Source organism: Crinia signifera, chromosome 3 (genome assembly GCF_055691185.1).
Source record: "Crinia signifera chromosome 3, ASM5569118v1, whole genome shotgun sequence".
Lineage (NCBI taxonomy): Eukaryota > Metazoa > Chordata > Amphibia > Anura > Myobatrachidae > Crinia > Crinia signifera.
The window spans coordinates 117237923-117260957 of NC_139219.1; the positions used below are offsets into that span (position 1 = coordinate 117237923).

Consider the following 23035-nt stretch of genomic DNA (forward strand, 5'->3'; position numbering starts at 1 on the left):
ATCCCACTTGTATTTGGGTTTAAATGAATCATACGGGCAGATGTTATGTATCGGGGGCCTACCCTCATTCTTGCTGAAGTAATCTCTCAGTTCCTGTTCAATTTGGACAGGTCGATCTTCCATTTGAATTCATCAAATTCTTGGGTTGGCACGAATGAGAGTCCCCTGTTAAGGACATTAGTCTCTGTTCGGGATAGTACCCGTGATGATAAATTGAATATCAAGGTTTTTTCAGGCACCCCCTGGGTCTTGCCCCTTCTACCTTGTCCTCCTCTACGAGTGTGTCTGAGTCTTTTTCGCGCCCCGCTCTGGTACGTACTCCAGAGGGGGGCCGTTTTTTCACTGTTGTCTCCTTTTCCTATTATTCATCTGTGATGAGGCAGACTCACTGCTGGATTCTGTGTCTCCATTACCCCTATACGGAGGCCTTCTCGGTCTCAAATTTCTTCTATAGAATTTGGTTGATCCCGACACCCACTGATATACTCTGTGCTCAGAGTAATCTGTTAACCTTTTCGAACTTGTTCTTTTTAAAGGCCACTAATTCCTTTTTAAAGGCTGTAACTTGAATGGTAAGTTTGTAGATCCAGCCCGTGTTGGTATCACTCAATTCATATTCCTTAATTTTGTTCTTCATTATGGACATCTCCCGGGCTGATTCCTCAATGACGAGGGTCATGAGGTCGAAAGAACAATTGTTCAGCACTGCGTCCCAACGTCGACAAAATTCATTGTTGTACCGCACAATTGTCGGAACATTTTTAATGTGAAACCCTCTTGGGATTTTTTTTTCTCTATAATATTCCGACAGGGTCACACCATGAAGCAGGAACTCGACCTCTTTCTTTTTCAATTTTAATAAATAATTGTAACTCTCTTCTGCTGTAAGTACCTCGGCAGACTCCTCTAGACGTTCCTTAAATAATACAGATGATGCTTCGTCCTCTGAGAACCTCAACCTTTCCCAGAGGGGGAAGGTTGCTGGGTTAAACCCATCACTGCCCGAGGCCATGATGCTTACTTTTGGCTATCCCAGCAAAAGTAGTGGTTTCAAGTGGCCCAAGTAAAAACCTGCCGTTACACTCTATCTACCCTGAACGGGTTAATAACGGTGGCACATGCTTAGTGTCAGTTTCAGTCTTGAAATCCAGGTGGGTAACAATGAGATGATGGGTGCACACATCCACAGCTGCCTTTCTGATGCCAGACCGGTAACTGAATATACGAAACAAGAGACAGGCACTCCAATAGCGTGGGTACAATGTCCGGGTGCAGACGCTAAGAACAAAGTAGCGGCTCTCACTCGGTTTCCTTACAGTACAATGAAGCTCCCAGACTCGGGGGTTTGACCAGCAACGTTTTGGAGTCTAATCCTTTATCAAGCTTGCCCCCCCCCCACAGTGCCCGATATGCCCCGACACAGTGCCCGACATGCCCCGACACAGTGCCCGACATGCCCCGACACAGTGCCAGACATGCCCCGACACAGTGCCAGACATGCCCCGACACAGTGCCAGACATGCCCCGACACAGTGCCAGCTATCCCCCCCACAGTGCCAGCTATCCCCCCCACAGTGCCAGCTACCCCCCCACAGTGCCAGCTACCCCCCCACAGTGCCAGCTATCCCTGCCACAGTGCCATCTATCCCTGCCACAGTGCCGTCTATCCCCCCACAGTGCCATCTATCCCCCCCACAGTGCCGGCTATGCCCCCCACAGTGCCAGATATACCCCCCACAGTGCCAGATATGCCCCCCACAGTGCCAGATATGCCCCCCACAGTGCTGGAGTGCCCCCTCCCCCCACAGTGCTGGAGTGCCCCCTCCCCCCACAGTGCTGGAGTGCCCCCTCCCCCCACAGTATGCTGGAGTGCCCCCTCCCCCCACAGTATGCGGGAGTGCCCCCTCCCCCCACAGTATGCTGGAGTGCCCCCTCCCCCCACAGTATGCTGGAGTGCCCCCGCTCCCCCCACAGTGCTGGAGTGCCCCCGCTCCCCCCACAGTGCTGGAGTGCCCCCTCCCCACAGTGCTGGAGTGCCCCCTCCCCACAGTGCTGGAGTGCCCCCTCCCCACAGTGCTGGAGTGCCCCCTCCCCACAGTGCTGGAGTGCCCCCTCCCCACAGTGCTGGAGTGCCCCCTCCCCCCCCACAGTGCTGGAGTGCCCCCTCCCCCCCCACAGTGCTGGAGTGCCCCCCCCCCCCACAGTGCTGGAGTGCCCCCCCCCCCCCACAGTGCTGGAGTGCCCCCCCCCCCACAGTGCTGGAGTGCCCCCCCCCCAGTGCTGGAGTGCCCCCCCCCCCCCACAGTGCTGGAGTGCCCCCCCCCCACAGTGCTGGAGTGCCCCCTCCCCCCCCCCACAGTGCTGGAGTGCCCCCTCCCCCCCCACAGTGCTGGAGTGCCCCCTCCCCCCCCACAGTGCTGGAGTGCCCCCTCCCCCCCCACAGTGCTGGAGTGCCCCCTCCCCCCCACAGTGCTGGAGTGCCCCCTCCCCCCCCACAGTGCTGGAGTGCCCCCTCCCCCCCACAGTGCTGGAGTGCCCCCTCCCCCCCACACAGTGCTGGAGTGCCCCCTCCCCCCCCCACAGTGCTGGAGTGCCCCCTCCCCCCCCACAGTGCTGGAGTGCCCCCTCCCCCCCCACAGTGCTGGAGTGCCCCCTCCCCCCCCCCCCACAGTGCTGGAGTGCCCCCTCCCCCCCCCACAGTGCTGGAGTGCCCCCTCCCCCCCCACAGTGCTGGAGTGCCCCCTCCCCCCCCACAGTGCTGGAGTGCCCCCTCCCCCCCCACAGTGCTGGAGTGCCCCCTCCCCCCCCAACAGTGCTGGAGTGCCCCTCCCCCCCCACAGTGTTGGAGTGCCCCCTCCCCCCCCACAGTGCTGGAGTGCCCCCTCCCCCCCCACAGTGCTGGAGTGCCCCCTCCCCCCCCCCCCCACACAGTGCTGGAGTGCCTCCTCCCCCCCCCACAGTGCTGGAGTGCCCCCTCCCCCCCACAGTGCTGGAGTGCCCCCTCCCCCCCCACAGTGCTGGAGTGCCCCCTCCCCCCCACAGTGCTGGAGTGCCCCCTCCCCCCCACAGTGCTGGAGTGCCCCCTCCCCCCCACAGTGCTGGAGTGCCCCCTCCCCCCCCCACAGTGCTGGAGTGCCCCCTCCCCCCCCACAGTGCTGGAGTGCCCCCTCCCCCCCCAAAGTGCTGGAGTGCCCCCTCCCCCCCCAAAGTGCTGGAGTGCCCCCTCCCCCCCCAAAGTGCTGGAGTGCCCCCTCCCCCCCCCAAAGTGCTGGAGTGCCCCCTCCCCCCCCCAAAGTGCTGGAGTGCCCCCTCCCCCCCCCAAAGTGCTGGAGTGCCCCCTCCCCCCCCCAAAGTGCTGGAGTGCCCCCTCCCCCCCCACAGTGCTGGAGTGCCCCCCCCCCCACAGTGCTGGAGTGCCCCCTCCCAGCTGCCTTCTCATGATCCCACTGCCGTTGCAAAAAAAAGTCTAAACGGTGCTATGGGGCTCCCTGAGCGTTTGGGGTCCCATAGCAAGTGTACTCCTTTCACACACTGTGCGGACCTCTGCAGATGCCCTAAGCCTATTAAGATGCCCTATGGGCTAAGGCCGGCTCTGCTAGTGCAACACCCCCACTGGCTGCCGTATAGAAAACTTAAAATTTTTAATTTCCGGCAGTGCTTGTGGTGCAGTGAATTCTCATTTTACAGCTACATCTGGCACAGCACCACGGACCCTACTAATAAACTATGTAATTAGTGTCATGGCTAATTATCACACAGCGACACCCTCATAACCACTGCTAATTCCACTTATACACAAAATAATTTCATTTTGCGAGCAAGGAGTCGGGAGTCGGCCATCTTGGTACACCCAAGTGAAGCCACTCTGAGTACACCCCTGCTGGTGGCTTCTGCGGCTGCGTAACAAGTTTAAAAATTCTATCTTTATAATGGGGGAAGTTTCACTAAATTATAAAAAAACTGTACCTATAGGAAAAGCCTAAACCCCTAAAGGCACTACACTGGGACAATATCTACCTCCTAAAACAAACCCCAAGTCTCAATTGTTCCTCTACCCTGAGTTTTGCCTTCCCCAAAAAACCCTCATAGACTAACATGGGTGACAAGTTGCCATTTCTGAAGTTGGAAGTTTAGATTGCTCCCAATTGCTCATTTTTTTAAATATTTCGCCCTGAAATTTGGCATGCAGCACTGGTTGACAATTCTACGCGTACATGCAAAATTTCAGCTCAGTACATCAAGTCACTTGTGAGGTGTAGTCCCTCAAACATCGATCGATCTATATATATATATATATATATATATATATATATATATGTGTGTACAGAGATCCGTCATTCTGGACGATAAAGCAATTTCCATTAGATATATATAAATAACCAAGTCCTCAACTGTGGTGATGTAGTAATTCTTTCTTTTATGTGTGCAGCTCTTATTTCACATGGATTGGCCCAATCCACACAGAGCACGTAAAATTGGAATAATGGAGAAGCGAATGCACCATAAGCAAAAATATGATGTTTTACTTCACTGCACAATACAATAGAGATTTGGTATTCCTGTCAAACCACCCCGTTCCTGGTATCCGTATGATATATTTAGACACACGGCTCCCAGGTGTAGAAGGGGGGGGGGGGCAGCAGGAGAACCAAAAAATCGGGCGCACAACACTAATCAATGGTATAAGCAATTATATAGTTCAAAAAAGAGGGGTTGCTTGCTGCTCTCAATTGGGGACCTCTGTCAGCCCCAAAAAATAAACTACTTTACAGGATATCGGCAAGATATTTTGAGAGAGCGCACCAGCAACACCAATTTAAAATATTAATTGTATTTACATCAACTGCAAATTAGTGATCACAAATATAAAAATTCCATAAAAAGTAATAATACATTAATATGATACCATAGGGACAATGCTATAATTGTATAGATTGAATTTCTGGTGCATAGATAGAACAGAAGTTGCACCCCATATATCAATTGTCCACTAATAGTGACCAATGTTGGTGTCCAGGTCTCCAATCTCTCTTAGTCACACACTGATGATAATTGGATAGTGTGTATTGAACCCACCAATTATGGCAATAATTGTATTGGTAATTCAGTATTTCACCAAAGGCAATTTAACTGTGTAATACAGCTTAGAGTCAGTTTTGAGTTCCGGATCGCACATCCAAGTGCTATATATATTTAAATCAGATGTACCACTGTTGTAAAAAATATTAGAACTTTTGAACAATGTTACGTGGAAAGTACAGGAGGCAGCAGCCCCGGAGCTTACCGGGTCCCGATGTTGAAGCAGTATTGTTGGGTACAAATCTCCAAAATTCCACCTGTGGGATTAGTCTCCTCCTGCAATTTTGAGCTGTTATGCTCGTTGTTGTAAATAGCACTTGTGTTCCCCACAGAGTGTGGCTGGAGCAGCAGCCAGCTTTCAGAACGCCGTCTGACCTTAGCAGCGTGGTAAATAGACGAGACAGGGCAATGTCCGTTGTGTTGCCGTGGGCAGATTAGATGAGCAGAGACACAGTCCTGCTTCACTTCACTGAACAGTATATGTTACATACATCAAAGTTTTAGAATATCATCTTGCCAATCTGAGATCCGGAAAGGACACAGCAATCCAAATAGGATCCAAATAGCAGTTGAGATAGACAGTGTCTTTTAATAGCAGCATCTCACAGCATGGAACAAGCCTGCCGCCTCGTGTCACACCAATGATTGATTATGTCACTGCGTCCTCTCAACTAGGGTGTGGCCCTGACCTCTTTGCTGTTTATTCAACAGGTTGGTTGGTGTCACTTGAGTGCGACTGAGTTCTTGGATACAGTTCCTTGCCTATTGTTGTTGTGTGCATGTCGTTCTGTTATTTATGTTCCTGTGTTCTGTTCTATTCTGTATCCACCCTATCTTGTATTGTCGTCTCTCTTCGGGCACAGTTTCTTAACTGGTCTGGGGTGGGGCATAGAGGAGGAGGAGCCAGTCACACTGAAAAAAAAAAAAAAAAAACAGGTGCCCAGCTCCGCATCTATACCCCAATAGTAAAGTGTATCCTATTGACTCAGAGAAAGGGATGTATCGGAAAGTACCAAAATCCTTTTTTTTTTCTCCAGGATTTCTTATATATTCAGTAAAAGCACGAACTCTACAGGAGTCCATCTCCTTTCTGGCCTCCACGATCATCATTACAGTAACCCGTCCCAGTTTGGAAACTAGACCATTTTTTCCGACCCATACACGACCTGAAATTGCTCGACCAGAACCTCTGGTTTCCCAAGTTCTGGACGTACTAGAGCAGGGGTAGGCAATTATTTCAGCTAGGGGGCAACTTAATGCTTCCAGCAGATATTCAAGGGCCACACTCCATAAATAGGAGGTGTGGTCACTCAAAATGGGCTGGGGGGGTGTCTTTGAATGAATTTTAGCTCACCATATACCCCTTTTACACATCATGCAACACAATAATAGGCCCCTATACTTGCCCCTTACATTAGTAATTCCACACGCCATCTCCCCATTAGTAGTGCCACACACTTGCCCCCATTAGTGCCTCACAGCTGCCCCCATTAGTAGTGACACACAGCGGCCCACATTACTAGTGCCACACACCTGCCCCTCTTTAGATATTCCAAACATCTGCTCACCAGCCTTGAAAAATGTCACTGATTACAGCCCCAGGCAGTCATGGCAACTCACCTATCCTCAGCGGCGGCACTTCGGCTGTAAGACATGCGGGATGTGGGCGGCTTGGCACTGCTGCCGCGCGCGCACACATAGCGGCCATCGGACCCACATACAACAGCGCCGAGTGGCAGGCCAGTCAGGAGTGGGCCGCATGTGGCCCACGGGCTGCCAGCTGCCCACCCCTGTACTAGAGGATTACATCCATTTTACAATAGACCTACTCCAGTTGGATCATAATTTGTAGAACATTAATCTGGACTCCTCAGGAAATGCAACATTTGGTGCTGTATTGGATTCCAGAGGCAGGTATTCCTTCCCTTGGACAAACTTACAGATCAAGATTCTAACCTATTAAGGTCACCTTCAAGTTGGCAGATCTTGTGCTCCCACCTTCGACATGGTGGAGTATGCCCAGTTTTGTCCTGTCTATTACAGTGAGATTCTGTCATAGGGGAACAAGTCACATCAGCTTCTCAAGTTGCTTACAAAATCAGCCCCTCAAGAAGTCTGACCTGCTCACCACCAATGTAAGTCTTCTGGGAATAAGGGCAGTAAAAATTCATCAGAACTTTACATGATCGGTGGACAGCTCAAGCCGGCTACCCAATCAATGTTCTGGAGCTCAGGGCTGTGTGCAGAACTCCTAGCCAAGCAAAGCCGTTTCTCCTGCCTCGACCCTACAAGAGGGACACCCATAGAGGGAGAATAAAACAGTGTGCCTAGCATAGTAAGGCACAGTGTCCCCCCCCCCTTGTCGGCATTGCGGCGGACGATATTTCAACTGCCGGATTTCATATTGAATCCTGGCCTACAGCCTTCTGGTCCTTCACTGAAGCTTGTTGGGCATCTTGAATCTGGGAAACCTTGTGCTCTCCTGATGGACACACTAGCAATTTGGTGACCTACACTCTCATGTACGTTTTATTTCTAATCTCAATTAATCTGGTAATCCTTTTCAAATTTAAATTGGGGGAAGGCAGAGTGAGTCTAGTGACTCCAGATTGGCTATTCATGCCTTTCTATGGACTCTCTGCTGTGTCTAATACGGCCTACACACATGCCGATATTAAGGCATTTTCTTAGCGACTTTGCTTCGTTTGGCAAAGTCGCTTACAAAATGCCCCTACATCGGTGTGTGTGTATATTGATGAACATCTATTTCGGCATCGCCAGGGTTCTCTCACCGGAGAACACTTGCGCTGTCCACTTGCTCAGCACACAGATCTGACAGCTCCCTCTGTGTGTGGGCTGTCAGCTCTGTGTGCTGAGCAACAGAGGAGCAGAACTGCCTGACCCATTAGAGCTAGGCATTTGTGTAGGGCCCATAACTCTACGGCCAGATATTCTGTCTCTAAGTCTATGCTTCCATCCTGATCTTGTCCATCTCTCTTTGGCTTTTCAAACTTTTGTCCTGAGATGTATGTGATCCTTACCATGCTAAATGTCTGGAAGCCTTCTTCCAGGGTTTTTCACCTGGCTTAGAGGACATAATTTGGTGTTTGGCTCAAGGCTTTAATCCCAAATTGTTCCATCTCTCATGCGTACTCTCTTGATGGCTCATCTGAATTGGACCTCCTTTACGCTTAATAGTACAGGTTTTAACCCTTCCTATTGTGCATTTGTTCTAATATACTGTATGGTGATATTCAGGTTCCACAACAAACAGTAGATTTTTCCCTGGAGCAGGACTCTTGGAAGTTACAAGACCCCATCCAGTTTTATGCAGACTGGATAAGAGATCTCTCTAAAATGGGTTATCTCTTTGTCCTTTATGACTTTAACCAACTGGTTTGGACACCTAATAAGCAGACTGTGGCAGGATGGCTCTATTTGACTGCTAGACTTTTTCTACAGTGGACATCCCTGCTCTTGCTGTGGTGTAAACTTCCTGGTCAGTGGAAACCTTTATTGTGTTCCTTTTTGTAGGGAAGCTTTGTAAAGCAGCCATGTGGTCCTCTGCCCATACATTCAACAAGTTATAGGGGGGTATTCAATATGTGCTGATATTTTCCGACGGGAAATATTGGCACTCACCTATTCAATGCTACTGTTAAACTACATTGAAGGGTGTCAGATTCAACTTTTTTAACCACTCGAGTGGTATGCCCGCAAATTTTCTGGGCTCAACTGCGCTGCCGCAGTGGGCTGTCCCGGAAATTTTCCGGGCATACCACTAATATGAAGGTGTGCACCAGTGGCGCCTGCAGCTGTGCACCCTTGGCACATCACCTGTCCGGGCACACCTCACAGTGGCTGCTCTAGTCTCCCATCCCCTCCTGTAGTGAGCTCCCCTGCCCCCGCCGTCATTAGTTGCAGTGAGCAGGTGGCAGGCTCGGGGGGGACTCAGGAGTTCGGGCCCGGGAGCTACGGAGTGCGATCGCCGGAACGGAGATGAGTGGGAGAGACAGGATGGAGGAGTAACGGGGGTGGTGGCCCTACGCTCTGTGGTGGGTTTTGCTGGGGCAGGAAAAACCTGCCCTGGTAGGTTTTTTCTTGTCTCAGCAAAACCCACCACTCAAGGTGTTAAAGTCTGTTTTGTGAGAAATGGGTGTAGATTGTCGAATCTGTGGCCATGCTTCGATAATCTGTGGCCGTTTTCACCACTCCACACACTTTTCCACACTCTACAGCTGAAACATTGAATTCTGACTGTCCAGTTAATTAGGATGAACCAAAAATGGCCTGGGATTATGACATCCGGGACGTTCTAACAGTTGGAATACCATATTGAATACCTCCCATTTCCTTTCAACACATTGCCCATGTGAATGTGTCACTGGGTGAATGGTTCTCTGTACAGAAGCTTCCCCTCCCTTAGAAGAACATCTTTGGGATGTCCCAGCATCTAAAGATGGTTTCTCATTTGGATCAACTAGAAAAGAAGATTTATTTTCTTACACGTTGATCTATAGGCCCTTATTCTGGTTGGTGCGGATATGTCCGCGTGCGTTCGTTCCGCCGATGTTTTGTGTTTGCGCATGTGCAGAGGCATATCTGCGCATGTGCGAAAGGGACATACGTCCAAATTCCGCATGAATTGTTTACACTACGAACAGGGGGAGGAGAGGGGCGTGAAGGGCTGTTTGGCCTCATTAACATATGCATGCGCCCCGCGTTTCATGGGCGTTCCCATGAAAACGCTGGGCGTACGTATGGTAATGCGGCCGTGACGCACGTGTAAGGGGCGGACATATGACATTGCCGGATGTCAGCTGCCCGCCCAGATCCCTGCTTTTGCATGGAGAAATGCCCGAGTGGTCTGAGTTTGCGGGAGCTGCCTGACCACTCGGTCCTGCATTCGATGGTCTGCGACCATCGAATGATGGGGGAGGTTCCCAGAGATGGAGGAGGTGTATACATGAGAAATCCACTCGTGCTCCGTGCGATCAGCGGCTTACCGCATTCGGACGGAGTGAGCGATCCGTACGGAAGGCGGGGTTTAGGACGCACGGTCCTGGCCGCATATTCGGCTCCGGCCGCACTGACCAGAAGAAGGCCCATAGTGACAAAGGACACATCTGATTTGCGGGGTTTTCACCTCACTGTGTGTTTTCATCTTAGTGTCAGTCTTCATTTTTCTTGACGGCTTACAGATTTAAACTATGTGGTGCCCAGACTTCAAGCTCAACCACCTATACCCAGGGCTAGTTTTAACATCTGAGCGTTTTGAACATATTACCTGGCATTTCACAGATTTCGATTGAAGTGCATAGCAAGTTGGTACATTGATACGAAGAAAAGTATCTTGTGTAATAATGTGTGCTGTTTCTGCTTGTTTGAATCCAAATCACTAATTTAAGAATAAAGAAATGACGTAGTCGGTGATTGCTGCTGTTTTATAAATACATTTTTTACAACAGGGCTGCTGAATTAATGACCAGAACAGGTTCAGTTGTCACGCTTGAGGTAGCGAAACAAGGAGCTATATACCACGGTCTGGCTACACTGTTGAATCAGCCATCTCCTTTGATGCAAAAAGGTAAATTAATACTTGTTTACAATTATCAGTTTAAAACTATATGGCTTGCTGTTACCAAATATGTTATACAGTAACTGATGTTAATGAACATGAAATAATCAGTCTTCTAATACTGCCCTGTACAACTGGGGCTGCATTAAACTCTCTACAGCAGTGGTTCCCAACCCTGGTCCTCAAGTACCCCCAACAGTGCACGTTTTGAAGGTCTCCACACAGAATCACAGGTGAGATAATTAGCTCCACCTGTGATCTTTTCAAATGTGCCTGAATAATGAGTGCACCTGCCGGGTGACCTGGAAAACATGCACTGTTGGGGGTACTTGAGGACCAGGGTTGGGAACCACTGCTCTACAGCAGTGGTTCACAAACCTTTTTCATAAACTGCACCCTTGAGTGTCAGAATTGTTTTCACTGTACCCCTAGGCCAAAACTTTCATATTAAGAAATTATAATGTAAAATATCAAATTAAGTAATTTGTGTTTAGCTTTATGTAGGGTACACACCAGAACAACCATGATTGTGCAACAATCGTGAATCAAGGTCCTTGAAATCATATGATGGTCGCACAATGGATTGGAGTACACAATCTGTGTACAATCTATACCCAATCCAATGTAGATGGTGAATCTTTAGTGCAGCACCTAAAGTCTCCAAAACGACCGGTGGGAAAGCAGTTCGGAATTGCATCGAAAACATGCACAATTCTGCTGTTTTTAAATACAATCGATCGTAAGAGGCTTTGAAATTGGCATAATTAAGTCCACATTGTTCTGGGGTGTACCCAGCATTAGGTTCAATTGTGTTGTGTGGGATCAGATTCACTTCTGTTTGTGTAGAAATGTTATAGTTTGTAACCACCAGCACTGCTTTTTCCTATTGTATTAAATATAAAAATTTGAATTGGTCTTGGACCACCAATCTAAGGCACCCGTGCATCTTCAACACCCCAGGGTTCCATATCACACAGTTTGGGAAACACTGCTCTACAGTGCTCTCCAGGTTTATCAAAATAATAAGTATCCTTGCAAAAGCTAAAATCATGTTTTGTTTTTTGCTTAGAAGTCCTTTGATAAATACAGTACCTATAATATTCATTGTTATATTGCATTCATTTAATTCCATAAGTACTATATCATGCACTTACCCCATATCTTTATTTTCGGTACTTGTGTAATATCTGGGCGCCCGATTTTTTTATTGTATGCCTTAACTTAAGGCATACAATCAGATGCGATGGACCCGATTATTTTTTTTTTGTAAAAACGGGTCGATCGCATTGCATGCGATACGATCGACACAATTTTTACATGCGAGGGGACGCTGCGCTCGCCACGCTTCGGGCTTGGTGGCTCGCTGCGCTTGCCACACTATATACATATATACACTATTTTCATTACATAGTTACACAGTGTATCATGCTTACGCAATGCTCATATTTGCTGGTGGATCTAATCACTCCACTATACAGTACAATACATCATTGACTCATCAACCAGCCCCTGCCTAACGCATAGACTACCTTCAATGTCACTCAAAATATGCCCAGTGTTTAGTCCTGCAAATGAGATTGTATCCATATGCCAAAACATGCCCATGACTTTTTGCAATCATTTTTCACTGCCTAGTCTCATACTGAAATGCCCATACCACATTGATTTGCACAAGGGTTTCTTTGACTTTTACACATGCCCAGTAGCAACGTATCACTCAGTTGTGCAAAACCCTGCTCTGCGTGCACCTCTGAATCAGGTACAGTATTTATGTGAGACATTATAGTGTACAAACACTGTATCAATCTTGAAGCATGTTTGCAGCCGCACTCTTGTTCAGATGGCCATTTTCCTTATGGTGACATTTTCCTTATGGTGACATTTTCATGATAAATAAGAGTGGCAGGCAGTTTTGAACATTGGAAAATGCTTTAGGGTGGTAACAGAGATTGCATGAACTACATTGCTCATAAGAGATGATGGGACAATAAATATCCAGCTTCAAAAAGTGATAAAATGGAGAGTGATAAACAGCCAACAGTCTCGGTTTGAAAAATGACAGGATGACTGCTTGTTTATCACTCTCCACTTTTTCACTTTTTGAAGCCAGATACATCTGGCCCGAAAAGTTGCAGTAGTGAAGGGCAAAAACGTTATTGTAACAATTGTACTTAACCCTTTGAGGTCCAAGTGAATTTGTCAAAATTGGTATGAAAATTGGCAACAAACATTTTTAATAATGACCAGTAATGTTTACTTTCTATAGGAAATATAATTTTTTGGTACTTGTTTAGTTTCACGGCGGCACTTCCCAGCAGATCGTATGTAAATTGTATACAAATCGCATGTGCTTTTTGCATACAATTTGCATACAATTCAATCTGCGATGCGATTTAACACACCCGCACTATCCACGTCAGCCCGGAGCGTGGCGAGCGCAATGTGCCCCGCAAGGGGACCCGGTGCACATACTCGCGACCTGTTCATACCCCCACTATCCACATCAGTTGATTTTACAAAGTGTGGCGAGCGTCCACTTAAAACAAGCCCGAAGCATGGCGAGGGGCCGCAGAATACACATCAAGTAATCCATGTCCCCTTGCGGAGCTCGCTGCGCTCGCCACACTTTATAAAATCAACTTCGCCCTGACATGAATAGTGGGGGTATGAACAGGCCGGGAGGACAATTACCACATCCCCTCGCGGGGCTCGCCACGGTTCGGCCTGATGTGGATAGTGAGGGTGTGCTAAATCGCATTGTATGCAAATCATGTGTGATATTTGCATACGATTTGTATACAATGCGATCTGCTGGGAAGTGCCGAAGTAAAACTAAACAAGTACCAATATTTTTTTTACACATTTTATTTTTATTTTTTTAATTTAACAAATGTGAGCGACACTCATTGGCACTCATATTTTGCACATCTTTCACAGAGATACTGGCATTTTAAAGGATATGTTTGTGAATGTGTCACAGATGTTGGCACTCAAGGGTTAAACTACATGCAAAGTTCACTACACTTTAATATGTTGTAACTACTAGTAATACCCCCTTTTCCACTGATCTGAAAATCCTAGGTTGGTTTGTTTGTTTTCACTTCAACACGCACCTACCTGGGATATTTATCAGTGGAAACAGCATCAAGTAAAAAATCCCAGGTAAAGTGACCAGGGATTTGTACCCTGGTCGCAAGCAGGGTTTTTAACCGGTCTTTCCTGGGTGAGCTGCAGCTGAAACAGCTCTTACTGTAGCTGGCATTTTCCCCCCATAATTTAATAAAAGTAGTTGACACTGGTAGAGACGGTTTACAATCCGGGAATACAGCACAATGGAAACTGAAATATTGGGGAGTGAGAGCCGACAAAATCCTGAAGCTGACCTCGTATTGTGGTTCTTATAGTGACAGAGACAAGGTTCCTAGCTCACCTGTTTATTTACAAAAAATAGGTTTTGTGCTGAGCTTTGTCCCTATGTGGAGATTTTAAAGGATTTGATGATACAGTAGGTAAATGATATAAATTTTACTTTACTCGGTAGGAACATATAATACAGTGCAGGGTAAAACAAAGAAGGAATTCATAATGCCATAAATAAAAATTGGAAAAATATAAATAAATAAATGTCAAGCTAGAGTGGTACAGTAGCAAGTGCTTGCGTATGTACGTGGTCAGTACCAAGTCCCTGATTTGCGCATCAAGCTCACAGCCCGTCCTGCCAAACTTGGTCTCCTTGCTGCTCTAAAATTGATCAAAAGTCCACTTATCCTCCTTCAGTAGGAGAGATGAGTGTCTGTCCAATTAATTGTTCAATTTGTCCTTTTGTCTGAATGTGGCATCCCGCAGATCAGAATGTGAGTTATAGGTCACAATTTTGGGGTACCCCTTTTGAACGTCAATGTGAGTATACAGGCTATCGGGAGAGGGATTGGAAGGTGCAGCTTAGGGGTGCCAGTCCCGTCGGATTGTCCAGTGTCGTGTAGCGCTGCATGCGTGTAATTCACACAGTGTGCCGCAGCCGCACTTGTTGTGAAACTGCTCCGGGTGTGGGTAACAGAGGGTGGAGACACTTCGCCGTAGCCACCGTACTGCCTGGGATCCCTCTTGCCTCTCTTACCAAGCCCCACTTCCTACTTACCGTTTCCTCACGATTGGTGCGTCCTCTGTCTCGCTCCCGCTGGCGGCTTCTGTCAGGTCCCGCTGACTCCTCGACTTTCACCGTGAGGGGAGTGGATTGGTGTGTTGCACAGGGTAGGCGTCCTGGATTGATCCCTTAGTTGTGTTCCTCAACGCGTTTCAGCTCTTTAGAGCCTTCTTCAAGGAGGTCGTTGTGTCTGGTACATTGTGGGTTTAAATGTCCCTCTCTTGGTTGTGATTGGTCTGGGTACCTGCTTTCTCATTTGCTCAAGCAGCCGTCAGTTGATTGGCTCATGGGTTTTGGATTCACGCTGACAGTATTAATCTTCTGTTAAGTCAATTTCAGTTGTTTGACACACATGGCTGCATTCTTGTAGATATAGTCAAGTTTGTAAAATACAGATATATTTACATATCACCTCATGTCTATGTGGTATTGAGCTAATTATATCTGTAATGATTATATATGTCTTAATTGGGCTTTCATTGTCTGTCCAATTAGGGAAATGAGATGTGACAGTATCTAATTGTTATTTTTTACCAATAATGGCTTTCACCTCGTTGTCTAGGTTTAGCCCTCTGGGTACGAATGTCTTTAGATCGTACATCCACTTAAGTTCGGATTTATTGATCTTATGTACATATCTCCTCCCCTCCAATTAGGATGCACCAATTCTATCCCTATAAATCTCAAGGATTGTGGATTACTGTCATGATGTATTCAGAAGTGGTTTGAAAGGTTATGATCCTCATATCCTTGTTTTATATTCCTAACCTGTCCACCTGTTTATTTGCTTGCTTGTTGGTTTTTTTGTTGTGGTTTTTCATTTATTATCATCCTTCCACTTTCTGACACTTGTGTATGCAAGGTGCGATGTTGGCCCATGGTCGATTTTGACCATACAATTTTGACTATGCAGAGCCATGCATCGGACTCACTTGCAGGATTAACACTATGGGCGGTATTCAATGAGCCTGATTCGCCATGTTTTTATGGCGAATTTGTGCTGTTTGGCGAATTTTTGACTAAAACGGTGAATCACCCTATTCAATTACCAGATGGCGAATACATTTGAAGGTTTTTTTCGCCATGATTCACCGAGTAGAAATCGCTATCTTTTTATGGTGAAGTGGAATGTGAACTTTTAAAATAAAGTGTTTTGTTTTTTTACATTTGGTGTCAAAAAATCAGGAATTTTATTCTGAGGAGGGGCATGCTATTTTTATTCATGTGCTGTAAGCACATAAATATATATTTACTTAAAAAAAATATATATATATATTTTTTTTTTACACTGACCAGCCAGCAGGGGGCCGGAGCCGAGCCGCTCATTAGATATTCATATATTCACTGCACCCGATCGTTACATATGCATGATCGGGTGTAGTGAATATACCTGGTCCCCTGCTGGCACCCCCGGGGGGCAACCTGTGCTGCCTGGCACCCGGGGAGCCCACCTCACCCCCACAAATGTTCTGGGGCAGGCAGGGAGACTTCCATCTCCCTGCCTGCCACCGTCCTCAGGCTCCCTGCCGCGTTCGCCGCAGGAGCTCAGATTCGCCGGTCAGGGGCAGCGAGTCCCTTACTCGTTGAATACCGGAGCCGGCAAGGCTCCGGAACGCAGCGAGCAGTGGCGAATGTGCAGCGAATTCTAAACAGGATTCGCTGCACGTCGCCGGTATTCACATTGAATACCGCCCTATATGATTTTGACTATCTAGTCAAATCGTAAGCCAAAATCACACTGTGTACACAGCTTTAAATGGGATAAATTTACTAAGGCTTCTAAAAATGAAAAGTTCTGATGTCCATAGCAACCAATTAGATTATGTCTATGATTTCTCTAATGCATCCTAGAAAATAGACATAAACTGATTGGTTGCTATGGGGCAACATTACATCTTTAAATTTTTAGAAGCTTTAGTACATTTGCACCTTAAATATTGAAAAGCAATGTATTCAGGAAAAAAAACAGTGTGACACAACCCAAGCACCAGTACAGAGGAATGTTGGCCAGTAGTAAAGTGCATGAAAAGATACTGTAGATTCCTCAGTGTAATTTATTGAACCATTTTCTTGTTATATCTGGCCATATAGGATTAACATCATGCTTTCCGAATATATATGGGATGAAAATCATGCTCCAAGGCAGACTTCCTCCATTTCAAACGTATGCTTTCATCCATCAGTGCTGCCCTTTCCCCTTGCTAAACAGTCATACTTCAAGAAACTCATCTTCTCCCAGTCTAAAAACCCCGGCGCCTCTTTGCACTGTTAACTCTCTTCTCTGCCTACCTCCTCCTCCCTCTCTGCTCTTAACTTTGCTACTTTACATCCAAAATTTGCTTCATTCGTCAGGACATCACATCCATCCAAACCACCTGCAACCTACCACTTCCTCTCCTTCACATTCCCTCCTCTTCCCCCTTAACAACTCTGACATCCTACTGCCATGTATCTGGTGAGGAAGTCTTGGGCCTCATCCTTTCCTCCACCCTAACCACCTCCCCATCTGACCCTACCCACTCCCCTTCCTCTCCCTTTCTGCTTTTTCCCATCTTGCCCACCTCTTCAATCTATCCCTCTCATCGGGTACTGTTCCCTCTTCCTTCAAGCATGCTCTTGTCTCTCCTATCCTTAAAAAACCTACCCTAATTATCTCACTAACTACTGACCCATTTCTCTCATTCCTTTTGCCTCCAAACTCCTTGAGCGTATAGTCTACAGCTGCCTTTGTTTCCTCCCACTACCTGCTTGATCCATTCCAGTCTGGCTTCCGTCCCTTCCACTCCACTGAAACTGCTCTTACTAAAGTCTGCAATGATCTCCATGCTGCTATATCTAAAGGCCACTACTCTCTACTTATTATTCTTGACCTTTCTGTTGCTGGTTTTGACAATGTTGACCACCCTATCCTACTCCAAATCCTTCACTCCCTTGGACTGCATGATACTGCTCTCTCCTGACTATCTTCCTACCTCTCTGATCACTCCTTCTCTGTCTCTTGTCATAACTCTGCCTCTCCTGCACTTCCACTCACAGAAGGTGTCCCGCAAGGCTCAGTTCTTGATCCTCTCCTTTTCTCTATCTATACTATATTCTATTCTCTATCTATACTTTCTCTATCTATACTATATTCTATTCTCTTTCTATACTATAGGTGAGCTCATTCGACTTCCAATATCAACTCCATTCTGATGATACTCAGATCTACCTCTCCTTTCCTGACCTCTCATCTGATCTCCTCACTCATATTTTCAACTGTCTCTCTGCTATCTCTTCTGGGATGCCCCAGTGCTTTTTAAACTAAACATGTCTATGTCTGAACTGCGCATAAGTTAATCAGTAACACATTTAATAAGAAAAATAATACAATTAATAAATATGTATACAACCACACTGTCAAAATTGGCCCTGTTGGACAACTACATGGTATACCGGTATACTAATCTGACTTATTAATATGACCCGTCAAAATTAAGAAAATTATTGTTCATGCTACTAATAACATCCTAAATTTGTTGTGTAAAATGTTACCAGGAACCATTTGGTTTTATTAATATTTCTGATTCTATTTTATTTATGTTTAGTATTACTAAGAGTTATCACTCCTTACAAAGCCATCACCCAGTCATCTCCCACCAACATATCTGACCTAGTCTCTCTTTACACTCCCACCTACCATCTCTGCTTTACAAATGCATATACTGTAGCTACTCCTGCAAACTGGTTACTTCCTCCCATGCCTGCCTCCAGGATGTTGGCCGTTGTGTTCCATATCTCTTCTTTTCTAACCCTTCCGATCAGACTTGCCACCTCCCTACAAAACTTTCCCTCTCAACTCATGTGCTTTTCTAAGAATATATCTCTTCCACTGTTATTATAGCCTCAGTGTCCGCTGCTGCAACTGTCTTTTATTTACCATGTACTTGTCCTAATTTGCATTTATACTGTAAATCACTTTCTTGTTTTGTTCTTTTGATCCTCTATATTTGCCGTGCACTGCGGAACCCATGTGGTGCCATATAAATAAACTACTAATAATAATAATTAATAATAATACTATATGTATACTGTGGATAGTACAACATTGACTTGACTTACTTTCCTAAAGTCTTTATTTTCAGTACCATGTGTATTATATAATAAGTAATGTGGTAGAAAGTACAGTTCTGTATGCTGTGGTAAATCCTCAGGATTATAGGCAGTACTACAGCAGTATCAAAAAAGGGATAGAGGAACATTTATAATAAATGTTAGTAAACCGGACCATCTAGCCTTTAGTCTTAGCATGCTTCTTGTATCTGAACAAATTAGGGCACAATTCAATTCCAAAAAGAAGGGGGTGGGTGGAGCGCTAGGAACAATAATTGGCTTGAGGTCAATTTATAACAACATGAAAAATTTATTTTTATGATAAAATGATCAATTTGTGCATTTGCACTATGTAGGTGTATGATATAATTACATTTACGGCACAATGTATTGCACAGAAAATAAAATAATACAGAACATTAAAAAATGTACATTAATATGAAAATAATAATAAAAAGATTGGTACTTGTTTCCTAGCACGGCCACCACGATTTCTATCGTGGTGGTTGTGTCGGAAAAAATCGCGTCGGTCGCGTCGGGTGCATACCAAACCGCACACGACGCGACCGACGTGATGTACCCAATTTCTCCATAGGCTTCAATGTTAAAATAATTTAACATTGAAGCCTATGGAGAAATCGGGTCCATCGCGTCTCCATAGGCTTCAATGTTAAATTATTTTAACATTGAAACTGAGTACATTTAACATAGAAAAAAAAGGTAAATGGCCCAATATGGGCCATTTCTCATTGGCTATGGCCCCGGCATGTGTGTAAAAAATAATGGCCCCCCATTGTGGCCGCCACCCCCACGATTGACGCAAACCCGAAGTGTGGCGAGGGGCAGCGCTGCGCGTCCTCCGACCTTTTCATTCCCCTACTATCCACGCGGCGTGGAGTTGAGCATATATAGTGTGGCGAGCCCGAAGCATGGCAAGCACAGCAAGCCCCGCGAGGGGACGCGGATACTTGTCAAGCCCGCGACAGGTTGCAAATATTTCTTCCCTCCCCCCCCCCCCCTCCCCTTTTCCCTTTTTTTATATAGGATAATTAATCACCAAGTCTTTATGTGTTGGAAAGATGCAAACTGATACTGTATTCTAATACTGATACTGTACTGATACTGTATTCTAATAACTTCCAATTACTATCACTGTTAGTGTAAATTCTTAAAGTGACTGTCTGTGTCTTATTTTCTAAAAAACAAAGAAAATTGTATTGTTTGTGTGTAAGAATAACCAATATACACATTATTAATATTAAAAACTTATATATGCAAAATTCTATTAATTAATATTTGCAACTGCAATATATATATATATATATATATATATATATATATATATATATATATATATATATATATATATATATATATATATATATACTCTTCTTGACGGTGGCACTCTGGACTTCCAAAGAATAATGACAGACCACTTGGTTTCTGCAATGTTTCAACGCTTTATTGCGTTTTTATCAAGCCAAAGAATAGACATACAAGACAGGTATAAATACCTATAACCCCACCCATAGTAATCAAACGGACCCTCCTCCTTCAGCTGGAACACAATCCCACATCAACAGGTGTCAGATCCATTAAAAACCTTGTGCTGACTAAACATCATACAAATATATAAAAAACATGAACAATATCAAAAATACATTTACAAAGACATAGCATAAGAAGACATGTATATATAATACCATCACAACAATGAAAAGTTAAATATTGACAAAAAAGCAAACGGATTGTGGATTTCTAGCGCAGATTGTAGAACTGTATACACACTGTGCAATCTTTGGTCTAATCAATTTCTCATTTTTAATACTGTAATGAGAAAAAGTGTACATGTTAATGACCATAAACAAACAAGATGCATAATACAGATTCAAAACTTTATGTCAATTGACTAACTCATGAGATGTCATTATAGAAAACATTGCAATCCGACCATTTCGTTCAACCCTCTTGGCGCTAAAGAATCCAATCTTATGATCCATTTAGATTCCAACTGCAGTAATCTCTTTGATCTGTCTCCTCCCCGTGTGAGCGGGGGGACATGATCAATAATTTTATAGCGTAGTACCGACAGATTGTGCTTGGCCAGCGCAAAGTGTCTGGCAACCGGTTGTTCACTAGCGCCAGACACTAGCGCTGCTTTAATGGCCGATCGATGTTGTCCCATCCTCTCTTTAAACGTGCAATCTGTCTTACCCACATAAATTAAAGAACACGGGCAAGAAATAGTGTATACTACAAAACGAGTACTACATGTAAGGAAAAAACGGATATTAAATTTCTGGCCAGATCTGGGGTGACAAAAGAAATTTCCAGTTTGCAAATATCGACAAGTGACACAATTTGGGCATCGATAGCAGCCGACTCTGGTTTTACCCAAGAATGTGCTTGGTTGGGTCTTATTAAAGCCTGTTATATCAGTTTTGACCAATAGGTCTTTCAGGTTTCTATTCCTTCTATAACAGGTCATTAAAGATGCCCCTCTCAAAGGCTGAATTTCAGAGTCAGTCGCGATCAGTGGCCAAAAGTTTTTTGCAATATGATTTGCCTTATCACTTAAATGGTTGAATTTAGTGCACCACGTAAATTTGTTATCACCAGTTTTTTTGTTTTTAGCTGTCATAAGCTCAACTCTTGATAATTTCAGTGCTTTTGTTTTTGCTACATCAAGAACTTTAGTGCTGTAACCTCTAGCAAGGAACTTGTCATACATCATATTTAGTGATGTCAGTGCCTCCCCTCTATCAGACGCAATTCTGAGAGCCCTCAGAAATTGCGAATAGGGTAGTGCATTCTTAAGTGCTGGGGGGTGGGCACTAGCAGATAATAGCAAATTATTTCTATCAGTGGGCTTTGAGTAAAGAGATGTTTTAATTTGCCCATTGTTTTTTGTGAGTTTGACATCCAAAAAGTTCACGCTCGAACTACTAATGGTATAAGTGAACTTCACAGGACTGTCTGTCCTATTATGTTCCTCAATTAACTCAACAAATGCTGATTCAGTCCCACTCCATATAATCAGCAGATCATCTATGTAGCGCCAAAAGGCTACTACATGTGCTGCTACCATGGGATCTGCAAAAAATACATCATGTTCCACCATGAACATGAATGCGTTGGCGACCCTACAACTATGTTTAAGAAGGAAATTGATTGTTAAATGTTGCTCAGAGTGAAGGTGTGTTGGATGTGGCTATAATTAAAGCATTAAAGGTGGAATACCCGATAAGACCATTGTTATATACTATTCCTAAAATTCATAAGAATAGTGAGCACCCACCGGGGCGCCCTATAATCGCGACTGACTCTGAAATTCAGCCTTTGAGAGGGGCATCTTTAATGACCTGTTATAGAAGGAATAGAAACCTGAAAGACCTATTGGTCAAAACTGATATAACAGGCTTTAATAAGACCCAACCAAGCACATTCTTGGGTAAAACCAGAGTCGGCTGCTATCGATGCCCAAATTGTGTCACTTGTCGATATTTGCAAACTGGAAATTTCTTTTGTCACCCCAGATCTGGCCAGAAATTTAATATCCGTTTTTTCCTTACATGTAGTACTCGTTTTGTAGTATACACTATTTCTTGCCCGTGTTCTTTAATTTATGTGGGTAAGACAGATTGCACGTTTAAAGAGAGGATGGGACAACATCGATCGGCCATTAAAGCAGCGCTAGTGTCTGGCGCTAGTGAACAACCGGTTGCCAGACACTTTGCGCTGGCCAAGCACAATCTGTCGGTACTACGCTATAAAATTATTGATCATGTCCCCCCGCTCACACGGGGAGGAGACAGATCAAAGAGATTACTGCAGTTGGAATCTAAATGGATCATAAGATTGGATTCTTTAGCGCCAAGAGGGTTGAACGAAATGGTCGGATTGCAATGTTTTCTATAATGACATCTCATGAGTTAGTCAATTGACATAAAGTTTTGAATCTGTATTATGCATCTTGTTTGTTTATGGTCATTAACATGTACACTTTTTCTCATTACAGTATTAAAAATGAGAAATTGATTAGACCAAAGATTGCACAGTGTGTATACAGTTCTACAATCTGCGCTAGAAATCCACAATCCGTTTGCTTTTTTGTCAATATTTAACTTTTCATTGTTGTGATGGTA

General features: G+C 45.1%; 1 protein-coding gene across 12 annotated transcripts in view; it reads left to right on the plus strand.

The window, feature by feature from the left end:
* Positions 1-23035, plus strand: part of AFDN (afadin, adherens junction formation factor) — a 723489-nt gene that overhangs the window by 462291 nt on the left and 238163 nt on the right. For all 12 annotated transcript variants that reach the window (XM_083176399.1, XM_083176400.1, XM_083176410.1 and 9 more), the window contains one exon: positions 10548-10666. In XM_083176399.1, the coding sequence (XP_083032525.1) occupies positions 10548-10666 (119 nt within the window). The remainder of the gene's footprint in view (positions 1-10547; positions 10667-23035) is intronic.